This window comes from Hipposideros armiger, unplaced genomic scaffold (assembly GCF_001890085.2).
Source record: "Hipposideros armiger isolate ML-2016 unplaced genomic scaffold, ASM189008v1 scaffold_3, whole genome shotgun sequence".
Lineage (NCBI taxonomy): Eukaryota > Metazoa > Chordata > Mammalia > Chiroptera > Hipposideridae > Hipposideros > Hipposideros armiger.
The window spans coordinates 9,008,333-9,026,984 of NW_017731353.1; the positions used below are offsets into that span (position 1 = coordinate 9,008,333).

The following is an 18,652-nucleotide window of genomic DNA, read 5'->3' on the forward strand; positions in this document are numbered from 1 at the left end:
AGAGCGGAGGGCGGTTCAACATGAGCTCCACATGCAGCCAGGCCCCCATCGGCACCCGTCATCCAGGGGATCCTAACATGAATAAGGGGGCAAGGTGAGCCCCCAGGACGGGCCTAGGCCAAGCCTGAGGGTACAGCCGGGGCCAGCCCTGCCCCTCCGTTGCCGCTTCTTCATGTTCCCACTGTCACCTGCCTGGCCCCACAGAGCTCTGCCCCGCCCCCAGCAGGGACCGCCCTTAAGGGCCTGACTGAAGCTGCTGAACACACCAGCCTGCCCACCCAGCTGCATGCGTTCCTGGGCCGTGGCAGCACTTGCCAGGTCTGTGTCCTTGATGGGTCCCTGCTGGCCGTGAGCACACAGCGTGGTGGACGTGCTCAGACGCTCTGTGGGCTCCTGGCCTTGGCTCCTCAGAGGTCAAGGGGGCCATGATTCGGGATGCTGACTTGAGCCACCCTGCCCGGCTCAGTGCATCTCCAGTGCTGCCACAGCCTTCGGCACTGCCACCGGCCAGGCAGGCCACATAGGTCCCACCGGGCCGGGCCACTGCCTGCACACAAAGACTGGACAACCGTGTGCTGTTGCCAACTGTTTATTCAGGCCCTGAACAGTGACAGGTGACATGCAGTTCACCCAGGCCCATGGCAGACTGACCCACACCAACCAGAGGGGGAGCCTGGGGTTCCCAGGGCAAGGTTAGACCCAGGAATCGCTGCCAAGGGCTGGCCGAGCTTCGTGTATTGATGACTGTCCCAGGGCCCAGGCCCAGGCAAAGGGTGGGTGAAGAGTGGGGCCCCCAGTGTCCTATGCACCCCAAGTCAGCCAGGAGGCCTCCCAGGCCACCCCAGTGCTAAGCGTCATGGCTGCAGAATGCGGTGTGTGTGCACGAGCGTGGTGGAGGCCAAGCCGTCTGCTCCTGCAGTCCCGCCAGACCCCCTTCCTAAGGCGTTACTACAGTGGGTTTCTCTGCCTCCTCAGTCTGGGCGGAGGCTCAGCCGTGAGAAGGCCACAGCCTCCATGGCGTCCTCAGTGGGTCCCAGCAGCTCGAGGGCACCCAGGGTGCTCCTGTTGGCCAGTGGCCCTCAGCGCCTCTGGCTGGCAAACCAGGAGAAGAAGGGGCGTGGGCGTGGGCGCGGGGCCTGGTGGATGCGCACGGTGCGCGGCGAGCGCCAGGCTTTGATGGTGGCGTCGTCGCTGGCCGTCAGCAGGAGCTCCTGCTCCTGGGGGCTGAAGACCACCGAGTTGACCACGTCTTGGTGCCGCAGCTTGGCCAGGCAGATGTTGTAGTGGCGGTCCCAGATGTAGCCATGCCGGTCCTCCGCCCCACTGCAGGACGGCCTGGGGTGAGGCCCCGCCCCGCAGCTGGGATGAGGCCCCGCCCCTCCGCCACGCTGGGCCCCTTTCCCTCCCGCCGCCCCGAGCTCCTACCTGGCCACAAAGTCCCTGCTGACATCCAGGAAAATGAAGAAGCACTCGTCGTTGGGCGTGTAGGCGCGGTGGGCGCGCAGGGCCCGCTTCACCTCCCGCATGGTCTTCAGGTCGAACACCAGCAGGTCGATCTCCTCCGCGATGGGCGGCGGCTGCATGGGGTCAGCCACCACCGAGCCGCTGGGCCAGGCGCGGCTGTTCACGTACAGATACCTGAGCGAGGGGCACTCTGCTCGCTCGGTGCGTGTGGCCTGCAGGCGCCCCCACCCAGGGCACCACCGGGGGCGCACCTGTTGTCAGGGGACAGGCCCATGCCGATGATGTGTCCATGCACGTCGATGACGTGGTCCAGCGCGTCAAAGAAGGCGTCGGAGCCCCGCCCCTCACCCAACACAGGCCCAGCTGTGGTCATCTGGTGCGGAAGGATCTGCTTGATGCCTGTGGGACGGCCAGGTGAGGGCGTCCTCGCAGCTCCCCGCCCCCACCCGCCCCCAATGGCAGGTGCGCTCCTGGAGGCCCAGCCAGGACTGGGCCCCCAGCACGGACACGAAGCGGGCTGTGCCCAGGGCCCCGAGGCCTGAGGCCTGGCCCTGCCCATAGTTACCGATCTGGTGTGGCGAGTAGGTGAGGCAGCCTGTGGTGAAGATGAGGAGCTTGTTCCCGGCGCCGGCCGCGCTGCGCTCGGGGGGCTTGGTGCGGCCCTGGGCCAGCAGCTCGGCCACTTTGGTCTCCAGCGCGCACTCCGCCAGCTGGGGCTGCGCCCGCGCGTCCAGGAGCCCGTCCAGGAAGCGCCGCAAGCGCTCCTTGGGGTGCTCCGGGGCGGGGGCCGGGCCGGCCGCTTCGTCCTCGCCCTCGCTGCCCAGGTCAAAGACGCGGCTGGGAGACGCCCCGGGAGTGCCAGCATCCAGCAGGAGGTCGGGGCTGTCGAAGCGGCCGCAGTCGGCCACCATCACCGTGCGGATAGTGCTGGCATTGAGGTTCTGGATCTTGAAGAGCCGCTTCACCACGTTGACGTTCTCAGACTCCACGTCCTGCGGGGGTGGCGCGGGCGGTGAGCAGTGGACGTCAGGCCTGGGAGGGGGGATCACCTCGGCAGAACCAGCCCGCCCGCACCTGAAAGGCGTTGTTGAGCCAGAGCACAGAGCAGGAGGTGATGTCTCCGATGCGGTGCAGGTTCCCCGAGATCAGGCTGGTCTCTGTGAGCCAGCAGCCGAACACGTCGTAGGGCTTGTTGCGCACGCGGGACAGCAGCGCGAAGTTGTCTGCCGGGAGCGGGGGCTGGGCAGGCGGTGGGAAGGGGCGGGGCCGGTGGGCAGGAGAGGAAAGGGGAAGTGGCAGTGGGCGGGGCAGCGGGGAGGGAGCCAGGCCAGGCCGCCCCAGACTCTCACCTAGGCTGATGACCACGATCTCGCCAGAGGAGGAGTTGTGGGGCCCCAGGAACACCCCCGAGGCCAGCAGCAGGGAGTCGTCCTGATTGAACTGGGAGAACTGGGTGTAGCTCCAATTGTAGGGCCGCATATCCGCGCTGTGCAGCAGCGAGATAGTCAGGTCGTTGTTCCAGATCTGGGTGGGGGGAATTGGGGGGAGTCAGCGGGGCACCTGTGATCCATGCTGCAATCCCCAGCCGATCAAGCTCCTGACCATCTAGGCCAAGCAGGTACCCAGAAACCCCCATCAGGATGGTGGCTCCTTGCCCCTGGCTGTCAGCCCACCCGAAGGGCGTGGGCACAGGAGGCTGGGGTCCTGGCTCTGGAGCAGAAGGCTTCAAGCAGGACCCTCTCTTCTCCGTTCACCACCCACCCCAGCCTCCCATCCTGTGTGGTCCTAGCCCAGGTGCGTCTTACCTGACCTGGCCCTCTCCACAGGGATGTGGCAGACTGGGCCATCTCTTCCCACCTGGGTGGGCCACCTGGCTCCAGGCCATTACCTCTGCAGCGTGATGGGGATGTGCCTAGCCTTGACCATGGCCGAAGCTCCCGGAGGCCACCCTCACCTTCACGGTGCAGTCCTTGGAGCAGGAAGCAAACTGGTAGCCCGAGTGGGAGAAGCTGAGGTGCAGGACCTGGTCAGTGTGCTCTTTGAGCGTCTGCACCTCCACGCAGGGCACCGTGTCATAGAGCCGCTGGAACTCCTCGTACCAGGACGTGGCCGCTGTAGAGGGGTGGTCACTGCTGGGGCCCCAAGTCTTCCTTTCCACAGGGGCCAGAGCTCTGACAGTGTGGAGATCAGCCCTGCCCCTGGGGCACACTCAGGCTCAGCTGAGGGGCACCCCCCAACCCCGGTGTAGCCCTGCGCTCTGAGGTGTGGCCTGGCTGTGCCTCATCGGTGTGAGGATCTGGGTAGCAGGTGCTCAGCACTGTGGCTTCAGGAGATGGCGTGGTGGGCTGTGGGGCCATATGCAGGTGCTGACCTGGGTGTCGGGGAACATCTCGGGCCACCTGGTAGTAGCGGTAGAACTGCTCCCTCCACAGGAACTCGTCCCGGGACACGGCCTGCCATTGGCGGCACACCAGCCCAGCGGACAGCACGTCTGCTGGGCCCAAACTCAGGAAGATCTGGTAGACCAGGCTGTCGGGGAGCAGGGGTGTGCCCCCCTCGTCCATCGTGACATTCTGCCCAGGCGGCCCTGAAACCCACGCACGGCCCCCTTAGCCACCAGTCTGACCGGGGAGGATCAGGCTCCCCGGGCTGAGGCACAGGGTCCTGGGGCTGAGGTAAGGCATCCCGGGGACCGTTCCTCCAGCCCCACCAACTGCCCTGATGGGAATTTCACTAGACTGAGCTTGTGCACAGGGCCAGCTGGCACTGCCGGGTGGGCCCAGGATACCCCAGCTTCACCCAGCTTCTTCCCTGGACAGCCAAGCTCCTCGGACTGGACACTCCTGTGGCCCCTCCCTCTGCAAGCCCCATATTCCCTGGAACAAGCAGCTTCTGGGTGGGCAGCAGACACCTCTCAGCACCTCCGAGCCTGATGCAGCCCCTGGAGATCCCAGACCCGCCCACACCTCAAAAGGATCCAAGCCTTGGGAACAGGTCATCTGGATGGGGCCTCTGACCCCCCCCCCCCCGACGTGGGCACAGGGAGACATCTGGATGCCAGGGCTGGCAACCGCTCCAAGGCCAAGGAATGAAGTGCCGGTGACCCCAACACTGTCACTTTGACCTTGCCGTCCCACGGCTTCAGAGCTGTCAGCATGGGACAGTGGTCCATCCCAGAAGAGGCTTGGGGCCGGCGAGACGACGGCCAGCCCGCCCGCCGCCAGGTGCACAAGCCGGCCCTTGGCCTCTGCCTTGTGGCCCTAGGGGAGCCCTGCCAGGCGGTCGGCGGGCCAAACGGCCACTGCCTAAAGAGCTGGGGGCGGGGCGGGGGCGGGGCCGCCCAGCGCCCCCTCCCACCTTCCTTCCGAGGGGGCTGTCGGGGGCGGGGCGTTGGCGCCTCATTCATTGGCCAGGGGTGCGGCAGGAGGCCGGGAACCAGGGGTCAGGGGTCTGGGGATCGTGGGCGGGGTGACGACGCTTCCCGGGGCCGGGGGCCGGGTATCGGGGACCGGGGCCGGATGACGACGCTCCCCGGAGCCGGGTGACGTCGTTTCCCGGGGCCGGGCGCACTCACCGCGGCCGCCTCCGCCCGGCTGCGCTGCCCCAGCCCCGGCGCCCGGCCTCGGCCCACGGACCCGCTTCCGCCCGCCGCCTCTCCGGCCGCCGCGTCTCTATGATGGAGCCCGCCAGGCCGACGCCACGAGCCCCGAGGCATCGATGGCTGCGGAGCGCCCGGCAGCCTGCGTCAACTGCTTCTGCGCCTGCGCCCCGGACCCTGCGGGCCCGGGCGCGCTCGGGCTCATCCGGAAGAGCGCCCCTGGCGGCCGGGAGGAGCGGCGGCGGCGCGCCGGGGTCTGTGGGCGGAGCTGCGGGCAAGGTTCTCGGGCGGTGAGTTCGAGACCCAGCTCTGGCGCTCCCGTTGTCGGGCCCCAAGCAAGTGGCTTCAGGAGCCCCGTGTTCTTCTCTGTAGGAATAAGACTAGCGTCTACCTTAAGGGGCTGTTGGCGTTTTAAGGGAGACGAGTGTACGAAAGGCTGAGCACTGGCCACAGCGGAAATTCACTAGGGGCTCCTGGAAAAATATCCAGAGGTCAACTCGGACTTTGTAAACAGGGCATGGCGCCAGAGCCCTGCCAGGAAGTGCAGGGTCGAGGTCAGATTTCCAGGGCAAGGCCAAGCTCGTGGGGGGGAGGCTGGCCCTGGGTAGGGGTTTGGGGAGAACAGACTTCCTGGTCCAGGCTCCTGGGCAGCACCGACAGTGGACTCCGACCCAGGACCTGGCCGTCCTGCGCTTGGTTGCTCCCAGTTCCGTCACTGTCACGGCCACCGCCATGCTGCCTCCCGGGACTGCTCTCTTGACTCTGCTCCTGGCTGCGGGCTCCCTGGGTCGGAGGGCTCGGGGACCCCCTCAGCCCCTGTCCCCCATCAGCACCATCCAGCCCCAGGCTAACTTTGATGCTCAGCAGGTACAGCTGGGGGGAGGTGGGGGAGGCAGGAACTCACCCAGCTTTGTGGGGGTCAGGCCTGGCCAGACCGATCCCCTCAGGCCCCCATGTGGCTTGCCCCCAGTTTGCAGGGACGTGGCTCCTCGTAGGTGTGGCCTCGTCCTGTCGCTCTCTGCAGGAACAGGGCCACCGGGCTGAGGCCACCACACTGCGTGTGGCTCCCCAGGGCACAGCCATGGCTGTCAACACCTTCCGAAAGCTGTGAGTCCCAGCACGGACCCCAACCCCACCTGGCCCCTTCCCCACCACAGCCCAGCCCAGCCCTGCCCCTTCTAGCTTGGACCGTGTCCCTCAAAGCCCTGCCCAGGATGGGGTCCCCAACCCTGCTGTGTCTCCCCCCCACACCCGCCCCAGGGATGGCATCTGCTGGCAGGTGCAGCAGCTCTATGGAGGCACACCAGTCCCAGGCCGCTTCCGGCTCCAAGGTGAGGCAGGGACAGCAGGGAGGGGACCAGGGCTGGAAGGGGGGGCTGATGCAGCTGGCCTGGCTCTGTCCAGCTCGAGGCGCCAGGGGGCCGGTGGATGCGGTCATTGGGGAGACTGACTACCAGGGCTTCGCTGTCCTATACCTGGAGCGGGCGCGGCGGCTGTCGGTGAAGCTGTATGGTGCGTCCACACGGGAGCCCGGGCTCGGCATCCTTGGCCCGTTTGGGTGGGACTGGGAGAGCCCAGATGAACACACAAACTCCCCCTCCCTCGTCTCTTGCCCTGACCCTTCCCTGCCCAGCGGGGATCCAGGGAGGCACCCCTGCAGATAGGCCCAGGTGTGGGGACAGAGCGGGGAACAGGGTGGAGCAAGGGTCAGACATGGCCGGGTGTGACAGGCACACAGACCCCACCCCCACACCCCACCCGCCCCCGGGGGCTGCCTGGCACCCCAGGAGCCCTGTGTGTCCCACAGCCCGCTCACTCCCCGTGAGTGACTTGGCCCTGAGTGCATTTGAGCAGGGGGTCCAGAGGGCCAACCTGACGGAGGACCACATCTTCTTCTTCCCCAAGTACGGTGAGTGGTCCCCATGGGCCCGGGCTCTGCCTGCCCTCCCTGTGTGCCCCGCCCCTGCCACCCTGACTCCTGCCTGGGCCCCCAGGTTTCTGTGAGGCCGCAGACCAGTTCCACATCCTGGACGGTGAGTGGGCGGCGTGGCTGGGTGGTGCGCTGAGGGCGGGTGCCCCACGGCTCCTGCCCCGGCTGAGTGTCGTCTCCGCCCCAGAGGTGAGGAGGTGAGGCCCTTGGCAGCCCCACGCCGAGGAGTGAAGACCCCTCACGAGCCTGGCACCCCGTCGGGCCAGGACCACGCACAGAGACTCTCCCCCACCTGCCCCCGGAGCTGCTCCCATTAAATGCCATCCTTTTCGGCCTGACTTTTTCCTTTCCATGCTGCCCACAGCCAGCATCTCATCTCATGGGCACATGGGGCTGCTCGCCCGGCAAGAATCCTCCCCAGGGAGGCGGGGTGGGAACTGCTCCTCAAGGCCCTGCCCTCCCGGGGCCTCGGTTTCCCCTCGTCTCTTGGGCCTTTTCACCGTGGTCACAGCTCTTTCCCTGCTCCCTGACAGTTTGCCTCTTGCATCGATAGGCTGCCTTTTCTTGAGGGAAATTTCTAGATCTCTCCACAGGCCTCCCTGGCCTCTTGCTGACTCCTGAGCTCCCAGATCCCAGGGGCCCTGTGGCCTAGGCAGGACGGGCCACTGGGGAGTGGCAGGGAGACCCCCTCCCAGCTCCTGACGTGGTGCCCGGCTCTGGGGTGAGCTGGCACCATCTTAGGAGGCCAGGAGGCTGGGCTACCCTCGTGGCCGGCCCAGGGGCTGGCAGAGCCAAACAGGACTCATGACTGGCCTGGGAGCAGGACTGACCTGGGGCTAGTCCATTCCTAGCACCAGGCAGCCAGGTGCCCCTTTGGGGAGATCGTGTGGGCAGGCAGGCAGGGGACAGAGAGGTGGCGGGTGAGTCTGGACCCCAAGCTGGACGAAGCAGGCCAGTCTATTTTATATGCCAAGATCAGGGTGAGCACAGGGACTCTGGGCACACAGGGGAGGGACCCCTAATGCAGACTGGGTGACCCCCCCCAGAAGCCCATACCCAGGGCTTAGCCAGGGTCACAAGCCAGAGAGAGCATGAAGCAAAGTGTGCTGTCTATAGTGAAGGTTCCAGAACGTGACGCCCCAAGGCTGAGTGAGGAGGGGCCGAAATGGGGTAACGGTGTCCTCTCCCCCTAATGGATGCCTGGAACGACCCCTCCAAGTAATGCCAGACTGTCAGAAGTTGGAGCGCTGGGGCAGGGCCACCTCCATGGGCAGGGTCTCCTCGCTGCCCCTCCCCAGGGGTCCCTTTCACACAGTGAAGTCCTGCCTGTCCCTCACTAGGAGTCCCCCAACAGTAGAGGAGAACCAGGGTTACAGAAAGCTGACCCCAGAAGTGCTCTGGGGAACCGACAACACCAAAGTCACTCTAGTACCAGCTATTCCCTCCCTCCCTCCAGGTCAGGGTCTGCCCAGGGGGTCTCAGGGGGCAGGGGACAGTGCTGGAGAGGGAAAGTGCCCCCAGCTGGTGAGAACACTCAGCCCCCTCGTCAGACAGCTGAGGGCCTTCCCCATTTGGGGGAGGATAGCCATTTCAATAGCTCTGGTGAATTAGGGGGTGCTGTGACCCCACACGTACCCACCCATGCCCTGTGGGCTCTGGGGATGCCCTGCTCTCAGAGGGCCCCCCACGGGACGCCAGCTATCTCCCATCACTCCATCATCAGCCCCCCGACCCCCACTGCACTGGGTGAGAGCCACACCCATGTGGCTGGGAGTCAATGAGACAGCCCCCCCCCCACTGGGGGGGGGCCTTATGGGTCCAGTGTGTCCACACACACTGCCTGGCACACGCTGCCCAGCCCAGAGCCGTCTGTGCACAGCTGTCCTCCCGCTGACCCCTGGGCACCAGGAAGAAGGCAGCCTCCCTTCAGGATGACTTGAGAGAGGGTCTCAGGGCAGGTGGCAGCCCCCCGTCTGGGGCGGGGCTAGGGCTGGAGGGTTAGGAACTGGGTATGGGCTTGACCAAGGCTGGCCCTGGAACCAGCCCCACAGCCACCCTGTCTGTCTGGGACCCTTGGAGTCATCCTGATGGACCTTTCTGCAGCGCCCACTGTGTGCCAGCCATGGGCACCTGAGGGGGATCCCCTGCCCCTGGGAGCTCGAAGTCCAGGGCTGGCCACCGATTGGCCGCCGGTGGTGCTGAAGTGGATTCCCCCGGCCCCACTGCCTCCCATCCAGCATGCTCTTCCCTAGGCTTCGGGTAGGACCGACCCCCCAGGTGAGCTGTGCCAGAGTAAACGAGACTACTGCCTGGTCCCGGGCAGCCGGGCTGTGGCCCTGGCCCTCTGCCCACCTCACTCGCTGGTCCAGTCCAGACCAGGAGGACCGCAGTGGACGCTTGCTGGGAGGCCAGCAGCAGCCCTGGAGCAGTTCCATGTCCCCAGTGGTTGGGGACCATGCCCGACCCCCAGACTGGACTCTCAGGAGGGCAGATAGGTAGGGCTAGAGGAAAAGGGAAAGAAAACTAGCACCTGCCCATGGGCCCCCCATCCCAGAGGCCCACAGACAGGGCAGGAGGCCGCAGGACACCTGGATCCCACAGGCACGGCTTAGAGTGGCAGCACCCCAGAGCCCCTGCACACCTGGCCCCGCGTCCTCCACACAGAAAGTGAGAGCCTCTGCTCTGGGGTATGCGGGTTAAGCAGATACCCCCTCTAGGGCTTCTGGGGAAAGAAGGGTGTTCCGGGAGGGTTGAGGGTCTGAGGGGCAGCCAGAAACCCTCCAGAGTGACCACAAGGCTGAGGCCACCCAGCAGCCCCCACTTCCCTCCGTCCCTGACAGCAGGTCCCCAGGGCCAGGCATGAGCCAGGTGGCCAGTTGGTCCCTTACACTGTGCCTGGGGGGTTGGAGAGCTACAATCGCGATGCATTTTATTTTCACAAAAATGTGTAATGAGCGCTAATCAAATGTTCACATACGCGGGTGGAACAATTGTAGCTCCAAGTGTATCATTTTTTATGTAAATGTATTTTTCGCTCATTAATCAGCACTGGGCCGGGGCACCGGAGCCTTGTTGGGCCTCTGCTGCTACGGCCACTCTGTGCCTCACCTGTGCTGGCCCAGGAGGCTGGGTTACTGCAAGACTCTGGCCAGGCAGGGCTCCTTGTGGAGGGGCCAACTGTCCCATTCTGACATGCTGCTGACTTCTGCCCCCACAGACCTCTCCAGGGTGCTCTGTGGGTAAGGCAGTACAGGGAAGGGACGTCACCTGGTGGGGCTGAGTGTGCAGAGGTGGCAGGCAAGGGCTGGTGCTGGCTGGGGAGCAGGGTGCAGGGGGAGGACCTGTTGCCCCAGCTCCTGCTGTGGTGGTTCCTGTGGGAGGTTCAGGGAAATGCAGCCAGGTTATTCAACTTCTCTCATTGTGGGCCAGAGTCTCCTAAAGAGACTGCTGACCAACGGCACAGCAAACTCTAGGAATGGGGTCACAGCACTGCGGGCTCGGCCCTCCGGACCCCTGAGCTCCCCGCTTTGCTCTGGGGCCTGCAGATGACCCGGACAGGACTTGGCCATGGTTCAGCTGGCAATGGGAAAGCCTCCTAGAAGGGTGAGGGCTCCAGTGGGGAGAGTGAGGCCTGGGACAGCCGAGTGGCCTGACTAGGGCTCAGGGAAGGCTGCCCAAGGCCAAGGGCAGGGGACGGGAGGAGGCACACAGTACTGGGGACCTGGGTGGAGGGAGGCGGCCCAGGACAGGGAGCTCACAGGTCAGGGACACATCCTTCCCGGCTCTAATGGAGTCCAGCGCCCACATGCCTGGCTGCCCGTGGGCATGAAGGGCACTGTCTTCCTGGTCCCTTCCTGCAGGGGTGGTGGATCGGGGAGAGGGCTGCAAGTCTGGAGCCTGCCTGCACCCTCCCGGGCTGGCCCCCTGCCCCAGGACGGATGCGTAGGTGCCTCACCCCAGCTAGGCCGGGCCTCCCCACCCCTGCCCCGCTCTGGCTGAGGGTCCCTGTGGAATGCCTCCTCGTCGACTCACCTGCACCCTCATGACTGCAGGCCCCTTGTCCCTGGCCTTGGCCCACACTTTGGGTTTGGAGCCGTGTGAGACAGTGTGGGTGTTGGCAGGCCTGGGCTCTGCAGTGTTTCCTGCAGTGGGAACACCATGGCCCTGACCCCTTGGGACTATGAGGGACCATGCTCTCTGTCTGAGGCATTCTGTCCTCTGCCTGGGGCGCTCAGAGCAGGGGTAGAGGGGGTGCAGAGCCGGAGTGCAGGAGTCAGACGGCAAGGCCCGGGCACCCCTGCCCCTCCATTTCCTGCCCAGATGCCCCTCATGTTTGGTGGACTGGATGGTGGAGGGCCTCACCCCCAAGGGAGTGAGGGCTTGGGAGCCCACCCCCAAGCCTCAGCGCCCACCTTTCCTCCTGCCAGTCCTGAGGAAGGTGGAGCGGGCACACCCCAGGGAGGGGCACCTGTGAGGGGGAGGGTGGGGGCGATAAAGAGGTGAGTCAGCAGCACCAATGGCCAATTCGTCGCTCGGTGCTGCAGGGATGGGGCCTCTGTGTGCCCTGTGGGTGGTGCTCACCCTGCTGGAAGCCTGGACGGGCCAGACCCTGAACCCTCCAGCCATCGCCCCGGTCTTGCAGAGTTTCCAAGAGGACCAGGTGTGGGGCTGGGAGGGAGGGAGAGGCAGCTGGCTGCGGGCACTGCCCCCGGTGGGAGTCCAGTCCAGCCAGCCTTGCACTGACCGGGAGGCCCAGCCCTGCTCTCAGCCACCCCCCACCATGGAAACCCCTGACCTCCAACAGAAAAGGACCCTTCCTAGGGCAGCGTTCCACCCTGTAACCCCTGCCAATCCCTGTGAGTCGGGGACATCGCATCTCCTCTGCACAGACAAAGGCTCAGAGAGGCCAGCTACTGGCCAGGGTCACCCCATCCTGCCAGAAACAGGGCAGCCACTGGCTTCTGCCAGTGTCACTGGTGAGGCCCAGCCTGGGTGCCTGGTGAGGGGGGGTCCTTCGGCCATCGGGGCTCTGCCCACGCCCCCCCCCCCTGCAGTTCCAGGGGGAGTGGTTCGTCCTCGGCCTGGCTGGCAACACATACAGGAAGGCAGACAGGTCCCTTCTGAACTCTTTCATTGCAACGTTTGAGCAAACTGGGAACGGCCGCCTCAGCGTGTCCTACGCCATGACGCGGTGAGTGCGGGCCCGGGCACGCACCCGAGGAGCCACCACGGGTCCCGGTGCCACATTCCCCGAGGCCCTCCTTATGCCAAGTCCAACACAGGCTGCCTGTGACCTCAGCCAGCTCTGGGGCGCCCCCAAAGAGGGGGGCAGTTCCTGGAACAGGCTCAGAAGAGCCCGGGGGCGAGTGGGTTTCAGGTTCAGCTGGATTCAGGACCCCAGACATTGTGACCACGGCCTCGTCACCCCTTCCCTTGCCCTCGCTTTGCTCCGCCGGCCCCAGACGTCTGTTCAGGCAGGTTCTCACCTCACAGGATGAGACGATGGTCTGAGCTGGCATCTTCCTCAGGGTCCCAATCCCAGAAAGGGTGCATCCTTGGTGGCTGACAATGGCCTCTGATTGGTCTTCTTGAGCCATGTGCTCCTCCTGTACCAGTCGCTGTGTCTGGGGTGACATGCTCTGGTCAGCCTGCCTGGATGAAGTGGCTGCCTCCTGGTTGGGGAGAAGTGGGGGTTTCGATGGACAGCCCCTTTTGAGGGACACTGATGCCATGAGGGCTTGTTTACCCTGCCACCCCCACCCCCCTGCAGGCCCAGTGACCCTTGCCCACCTGCCGGCTGTGGGGAAGAGAGGGCCTGAGACCTCTGGTTACCTGGTTTCAAGTAACACAAAGTAGGAAGCTTAAGCAAGTCGGGTTTGTTGTGTGGCCCCAGGTGGCTCCCAGAAGCCAAGGGTGGGACACAGTCCAGCCTCCGAGTAGCTACACTCAGCCCCCCGCCCCAGCCCAGCAGTGAGCACAGTCACTCGCTGGCTCTCAAAGCCACCTGTACAGCTCAGCCATACCAGAACCCCCACTGGGGAGGCTTGGACTCCTGGGGCATCTGACTTGCCTGGCTTAGCTCTGGCTGGAGGTTGACTGAGGGGGCAGGGAACCCAGTGTAAATGCCCCCTGACCACGAAGCCCTTTGGGCAGCCTCAGCCCCCCCCCCTCCGGCAGGGAAGGCTGCCTGTGATGCCTCTCAAAGTGAGCGGGTCCCCTGCAGAAGCCCCTGAACTACTGACCAGTCTGTGAGGACACCAGGCCCAGTGCAGGACAGCCGCCTGCGCCCCTCCCACGTCTCCCCATGTGGCCTTACTTCGCCAGGCTGCTGGTCAGGGCCACGAGACTCCCAAGAGGGGGCTTTGCAGCTCAGAAGGTGACTTGTTCGCATCACTGCACAGCCACGTGCATTTTGGTCCTGCTCCAGGCCTAGCAGAGGCTACAAAGGGCTCCTGAGGGACAAGGTGGCCTGAAGGGGCACAGGGTGGACACAGCCCTCCCTGGGCAAGGCAGCCAAGCCTTCATTCTGCGGGACGCTGCTCCCAAACCAATGGCTGAATTCTCCTCAGGGGTCCACCTTGAGGTCAAGGAGGCCAGCAGCCTGGCCAGGTTCCAGAACCTTCCTCCTCTGCCTATACCTCCTCTCACAGGGGCCAGCGCTGTATCACCTGGTCTTATGTGCTGATTCCCGAGGCCCAGCCTGGGAAATTCTCAGTGGACAACAGTAGGTGTGAGAGAGTGGGAGGTGGGAAGGATGACATGGGGGGCACTGGTGGCAGGGCCCTGACCTGGGGCTGCCCCCTCCGTGCCCAGGGCTGTCCCCTCAGTACACAGGGCTGTCCCCTCCATGCCCAGGGCTGTGTCCCCTCCATGCCCGGGGCTGTGTCCCCTCCGTGCTTAGGGTTGTCCCCTCAGTGCCCCCGGACAGCCTGGAGGAGGTGCAGGTACATGACACCAACTACACCACGTTCGCCCTGATGCTCTCCAGAAGGCAGTCGGGCAGCCCTCCTGTCATCAGGGTCCACCTGCTGTGTGAGCCCTTCGCCCTCCGGGTAGTGGGTAGCTGGGGCCAGAGGGAGCAGGGAGGCTGGGCGGTACTCCTGGGCCTGGGACCACACTGGGCAGGGACACCCACCACTCACAGTCCATTCCCAGTTGCTAAGGGCAACGCCGTGTTCTTGGGCCCCAGGCAGAATGTGGGCGATTGAGACCCAGGTGCTGGATAGATTTGTCTGCCTGGTCAGAGCTCAGGGCCTATTAGAGGACAACATTGTCTTCCCAGACGTGACAGGTAGGTAGCAGCTCGAGGGAGGGGCGGGGCGGGGGGGGGCACTGGTCTCTGGGACTCCAAAGCCCTGTGGGAGCCCCGTGGGTGAGCATGGCTTACGCTTGGGGTCCACTGTGGGGTCCCGGCAGCCACAGGGTGTTCAGCTTGAGCCCAAACTAGGGGGGAGCTCATGGCTCCTTGGTCTCTGCCCCCACCAGGGTGCCCCTGTCCCGGGCCACCTCCCCCTCCAGGGGGTTCCCACTGTGCCCTGTATCTCCTGCCTCTGGCCCTCTCCACGTGCATACTCACTTGCACACCTATGCATGTGCATGTGTGCACAGAGAGAAATGCACACTCGTGCACACATACTGCGCACTCTGCCCTCAGGCATACCCACAGCACCTGGCCGCTTGCGTTTGCATTGAGTCTGGGGGCCCCGTCTGGGGACAGGGCAGAGCCCTGGGGGCATGTCCCTCAGCCCCTGGCCTCCCACCCCAGCTCCTTCCCTGCCAAGGCTGCAGGCCCCTTTTCTCTCTCCCTTCAGCCCTCCTCCCCTCCGTCTCCTGGAAGCACCTGTCTCTTTCTCTCCCTTACCTGCCCCCACCTGCCCCTGTGTGTCCCCTCCATCTGGCTCTGTCTGCCCCATCAGATTGGTCACCCCATCTGGACACCTGTTGAAGGATGAAGTGCCTCGCAACCAGGCCCCGCCTCACAGCCTGCACCGTCTTCCCTGTCTCAGCATGGAATAAACGGGAGTGCGGACAACCCTGATGGCACTGGCTGTGGCTGATTTTCTCCCGGCTGGGTCTGGGCTCCCCACGCAGCAGAGGACCCTCTTCTCCTTTCAGGATCCACCGTCAGAAATCTCGTGGTGTCACCTGTACCCAAATTCCAGGCGGGTGGACGCAGACCCGTACTGGGGGGGAAGTGTTAGTCACGTGGCAGGAGGGGCGGGAAGTGGAGTGGTGGCATCTCAGGATCGCCCAGGCCGCTCGCCTGGCAGGCAGCCGAGACCTCTCCCCCTGTGGTGTGGGGCGCCTTGTCTGACAGCTAGCTGCTCTTGTCCACACCTGCTGGTGTGACCTTTCCTCTCCTTTCTTGCCCCCCTTAGGATTCATTATAATAATTTCTTTATTACACCATTTCCTCTCTTTGTTAGCTTGTTAATTTTGTTTTTTAAACCATCTCAGCCACGTTTAGGTGCCAGCCCAGTGGCATTCGGCGTAGTCACACTGTTGTGCGGCCACCACCTCCATCATCTCCAGGACTTTCTCGTCTCCCCAAACTGACCCTCTGTCCCCATGAAACACTCACTCCCACCCCCTCCCCAGCCCCGGCCCCCACCAGCTACTTCCTGTCTCTGTTGATCTGACTCCTCTGGGGACCTCCTGTGAGGGGGTGGCGGGGGTCCTACAGGACTTGTCCTTCTGTGACTGGCCCATTTCACTGAGCACAGTGTCCCCAGGGTCCATCCACGTGGTAGCTGGTGTCAGGACCGCCTTCCTTTTCAGGGCTGAGTGACACTCCACTGTGTGGAGGGACCCCGTTTGGTTTATCGGGTCCTCTGTCAGTGGACATTGGGGTTGCTCCCACCCCTTGGCTGCTGTGGATGTGGGGTGCAAATTTCTCTTCAGATCCTGCTTTGTTAACTTTTTTACTGCTCTTTTCACAGTTAACGGGACGTTATGAGTTCATCCTTGAGTTATTAATGTTGAACATAAGTTAGCATGTCTACCGTCCTCTGGGCAACGCAGTGCTGCAGCGCTTTGGTCGCATACCTACGCTCTGCGGGGCCCACTTCTGTCACGTCCTCATATCTCATATGCTACCTCTGAGTGGACTTGACTCCCCACCAGACGTACCAGGGCTGACCAGGCCGGGGGTCACCAGGGTTTGCCCCACGTCTCGCTTTTTCTTTGTGCCCCGATTCCTCCCTCCTGGATGGTTACCCCATCAACACCATTCTTCTGACTAAAGAACATCCTTTAGTATCTTTTTAAATTGGTGATGAATTTCTTTGGGATTTATTTTTCTGAAAAAAGTCCTTATGTAGTCCCCAATTCCCAAATATGAAGTCTGTTGAAGTATATTTGACAAACACTAAAGTGGACGCCGTTCAATCGGACACTTTGGTGAGCTCCAACAAATGTGGGCATCTGTGTAAACAGCCCAAATCAGATGCAGAATATCCGTCGCCCCAGAAAGCTCGCTGGTTCCCGCTGGCAGTCAGCGACCGTTCCGGCCCCTACAGCTGTGACCTACTTCCCATCAGCACAGAGGAGTCTGGCCTGACTCAGAATCGCAGTGTGTAGCCTTTTGTGTTTCACACAGGCTCAAGGCCTGCCCACCCCTGGTCGCCTGAGGCCAAGGGACAGCTGTGTCCACTTCTCCACCCACATCTCCTGCGACAGCGCAGCCTCCAGCTGGGAGTGGGTTTGGGGTGGAAGAGACAGGCTCTCTGCTTCCCACTGCGCAGTGTGGCTGAAGGCTCCCCGGCCTGTCCCCCTCACAGACGGCATAGAGAGATGCCTCCCAAAGAACCCCCACAGGGTGAGGCAGGGACAAGGCGTCCCCGCTGCAAGGCTTGAGTTCCCTGGGCGTGAGGAGCATGAGGGCAAGTTTGAAAGCAACCTGGGCCACGCAAACAGCAGCAGTCACGTACATGTGTAGGGCGAGCAGAGAATTCTGAAAGAGGACTAGAGGGGTACGGCCTGAACGAGGAAAAACGTCAGTTTGACTTTGTCAAGTTAAAGCTGTAAACCGTGATGTTGACTGTAGTCACAACAAGAGTATAGTACGTGCACACACACACACACACATGCACATGCTTACATACACACAAACCATGCACACACACATATACACACATGCACACACTTACATACAAACAATACACACACATATAGGCTCACATACGCACACTTATATATGCACAAACCATACACACACATATGCACATATACATGCATACAAAGACACACAGCCACGCATATATAACACACACACACATCTATACATATATATGCATGTGCACGCATGCACACAGACACACAGATATGTAACACACATATACACGCACATACACCAGGGAAGGGAACGTCCAGAAGGCAGAGGAGTTCTCTGCTGGGGAAGGGAGGTGAGGATGGCCTCATGGGACAGGAAGCTACCCCCCAACCCGCGTCCCCTGCCCCCGGACTCAGTGGAAGTCACACAGGACCTTGTGTGGGCTGAGCACCTGGTGTCCCAGCTGTGCACCAGGACCCAGGGTTGAGGGAGGCTGTGGGCAGGAACAGCAGGGTGGGGGCGGGGAGGGCACCACACAGATGAGGATCACTGCCCCCCGCCCTCGGGCTGCCTTCCCTCCGCCCAGACACAAGGGACCTTTCAGACACCGAAGGAGACAGAGCAGTCCCTCCAACAGAAGAAGCTGTCGCCCCCTTCCTACAATGAGGCTGCATGGTCCCAACCCTCATGCCATCCATGGCCGCCAACAACGACAGGGACAAGGAAGAGAGTGGGGAACGGCTGGCACGGGCCAGTGACACCCCAGCAAAGGGAAGGATGCCACGCACCCCAGTCCTGGTCCCTGGACTGGTTGTGCCAAGGTGGTGACATCCCGGCGTCTCTTCCTCAGTCCCACTCCATGTTCCCCACTATCTGATGGCGAAGCCCATGTTTCAGTTGCCAGGGGCTGCGTCCTCAGCGGGACTCCGGTTTGGTAGCTGTCCTTTCCCAGCCTTTACTGCGGGCATGGATGTGTGAGTGGCCCCCGGGGGTCCCTGCTCCCACACAGCCCTCCTTCCGCGCAGAGCCCAGTCCCCTCTGACTGTGTCACTCACTCGTGCTGGAGGGACAGTCCTGTTTTCTGCTTGTCAGGTCAGTGGCAAAATGGGCCCAAAATTGCTGGTGGAAGTCACATTTTCTGGTTCAGTTATTGTGTCTCCTGGGGACAGGAGGTGGTCACTGAGTACTTAGTGCGAGAGCCACCCACTCCTGCCGCACCCCTCGGTTCCTAGCCCCCCAGGACTGGCTCTGGGGTAGGCAGCACCATACTCCCACACACATGCATGTTCTCAGATTGAAAATACACTGTGTCCCACGAGACAGAGCGGTCCTTTCAGGGTGCTGCCTCCCACCCCACCCTGTCAGTGTGACCAGTCTTTAGGAAGCAGCTCATGGCTGGGGGCTGGGGACAGGCTGCATGAGGATGGGGACCTTCACAGGGGGTGGGGGGCACTGTGCACTTCCTTTCTTTTTTTTTTTTTTTTAAACATTTTTATTGGGGAATTGGGGGCACGGGAACAGTGCTGGGGAGTTGGGGGAAGGGGAACAGACAAGTTGCTGTCGTTTTGTTCTTCAGTCTAGTTGTGGAGGACGTTGCTTCACTGGCCCA

The 18,652-nt window shown here is 63.2% G+C and overlaps 3 protein-coding genes across 7 annotated transcripts; 2 read left to right on the forward strand and 1 right to left on the reverse strand.

Annotated features, from left to right (window-relative positions):
* Nucleotides 1-573: 573 nt before the first annotated feature.
* FBXW5 (F-box and WD repeat domain containing 5) lies at nucleotides 574-5,211 on the reverse strand. 4 transcript variants are annotated; one of them, XM_019640567.1, is made up of 9 exons: nucleotides 5,039-5,211; nucleotides 3,836-4,051; nucleotides 3,419-3,576; nucleotides 2,814-2,988; nucleotides 2,539-2,621; nucleotides 2,030-2,456; nucleotides 1,716-1,863; nucleotides 1,426-1,638; nucleotides 574-1,335 (listed from the first exon to the last, which is right to left on the reverse strand). In XM_019640567.1, the coding sequence occupies exons 2-9, from the start codon at nucleotides 4,026-4,028 to the stop codon at nucleotides 1,080-1,082; spliced, it is 1,653 nt and encodes a 550-aa protein (XP_019496112.1). In that variant the 5' UTR covers nucleotides 4,029-4,051; nucleotides 5,039-5,211; the 3' UTR covers nucleotides 574-1,079. The 4 variants fall into 4 exon arrangements, with proteins under 4 accessions (XP_019496112.1, XP_019496088.1, XP_019496104.1 ...); XM_019640543.1 differs by having other exon boundaries at nucleotides 2,539-2,687; nucleotides 5,039-5,205; XM_019640559.1 differs by having other exon boundaries at nucleotides 574-1,323; nucleotides 2,539-2,687; nucleotides 5,039-5,199.
* Nucleotides 5,212-5,679: 468 nt separating this feature from the next.
* On the forward strand, nucleotides 5,680-7,330 carry C8G (complement C8 gamma chain). 2 transcript variants are annotated; one of them, XM_019640584.1, is made up of 7 exons: nucleotides 5,687-5,929; nucleotides 6,033-6,169; nucleotides 6,323-6,393; nucleotides 6,467-6,574; nucleotides 6,870-6,971; nucleotides 7,057-7,095; nucleotides 7,180-7,330. In XM_019640584.1, exons 1-7 carry the CDS (start codon nucleotides 5,795-5,797, stop codon nucleotides 7,191-7,193), a joined length of 606 nt encoding a protein of 201 aa, XP_019496129.1. In that variant the 5' UTR covers nucleotides 5,687-5,794; the 3' UTR covers nucleotides 7,194-7,330. The 2 variants fall into 2 exon arrangements, with proteins under 2 accessions (XP_019496138.1, XP_019496129.1); XM_019640593.1 differs by lacking the exons at nucleotides 7,057-7,095; nucleotides 7,180-7,330 and having other exon boundaries at nucleotides 5,680-5,929; nucleotides 6,850-6,970.
* Nucleotides 7,331-11,538: 4,208 nt separating this feature from the next.
* Nucleotides 11,539-16,571, forward strand: LCN12 (lipocalin 12). The gene is given in 8 exon segments (XM_019642022.1): nucleotides 11,539-11,652; nucleotides 11,852-11,968; nucleotides 12,047-12,183; nucleotides 13,643-13,748; nucleotides 13,751-14,203; nucleotides 14,205-14,283; nucleotides 15,108-15,172; nucleotides 16,428-16,571. Coding segments are annotated over 8 exon segments (1,215 nt in total).
* The last annotated feature ends 2,081 nt before the right edge of the window (nucleotides 16,572-18,652 follow it).

What these genes read in the sequence shown, in the direction of transcription:
- C8G (XM_019640584.1), top strand. Translation starts at nt 5,795, where the DNA reads ATGCTGCCTCCCGGGACTGCTCTCTTGACTCTGCTCCTGGCTGCGGGC. An exon ending in CTAACTTTGATGCTCAGCAG is followed by an intron (nt 5,930 to 6,032) that starts GTACAGCTGGGG and finishes GCTTGCCCCCAG; the next exon opens with TTTGCAGGGACGTGGCTCCT. An exon ending in GTCAACACCTTCCGAAAGCT is followed by an intron (nt 6,170 to 6,322) that starts GTGAGTCCCAGC and finishes CACCCGCCCCAG; the next exon opens with GGATGGCATCTGCTGGCAGG.
- FBXW5 (XM_019640543.1), bottom strand. Translation starts at nt 4,028, where the DNA reads ATGGACGAGGGGGGCACACCCCTGCTCCCCGACAGCCTGGTCTACCAG. An exon ending in GGCTCAACAACGCCTTTCAG is followed by an intron (nt 2,457 to 2,538) that starts GTGCGGGCGGGC and finishes CCACCCCCGCAG; the next exon opens with GACGTGGAGTCTGAGAACGT. An exon ending in GGCCTGTCCCCTGACAACAG is followed by an intron (nt 1,639 to 1,715) that starts GTGCGCCCCCGG and finishes CCCCTCGCTCAG; the next exon opens with GTATCTGTACGTGAACAGCC.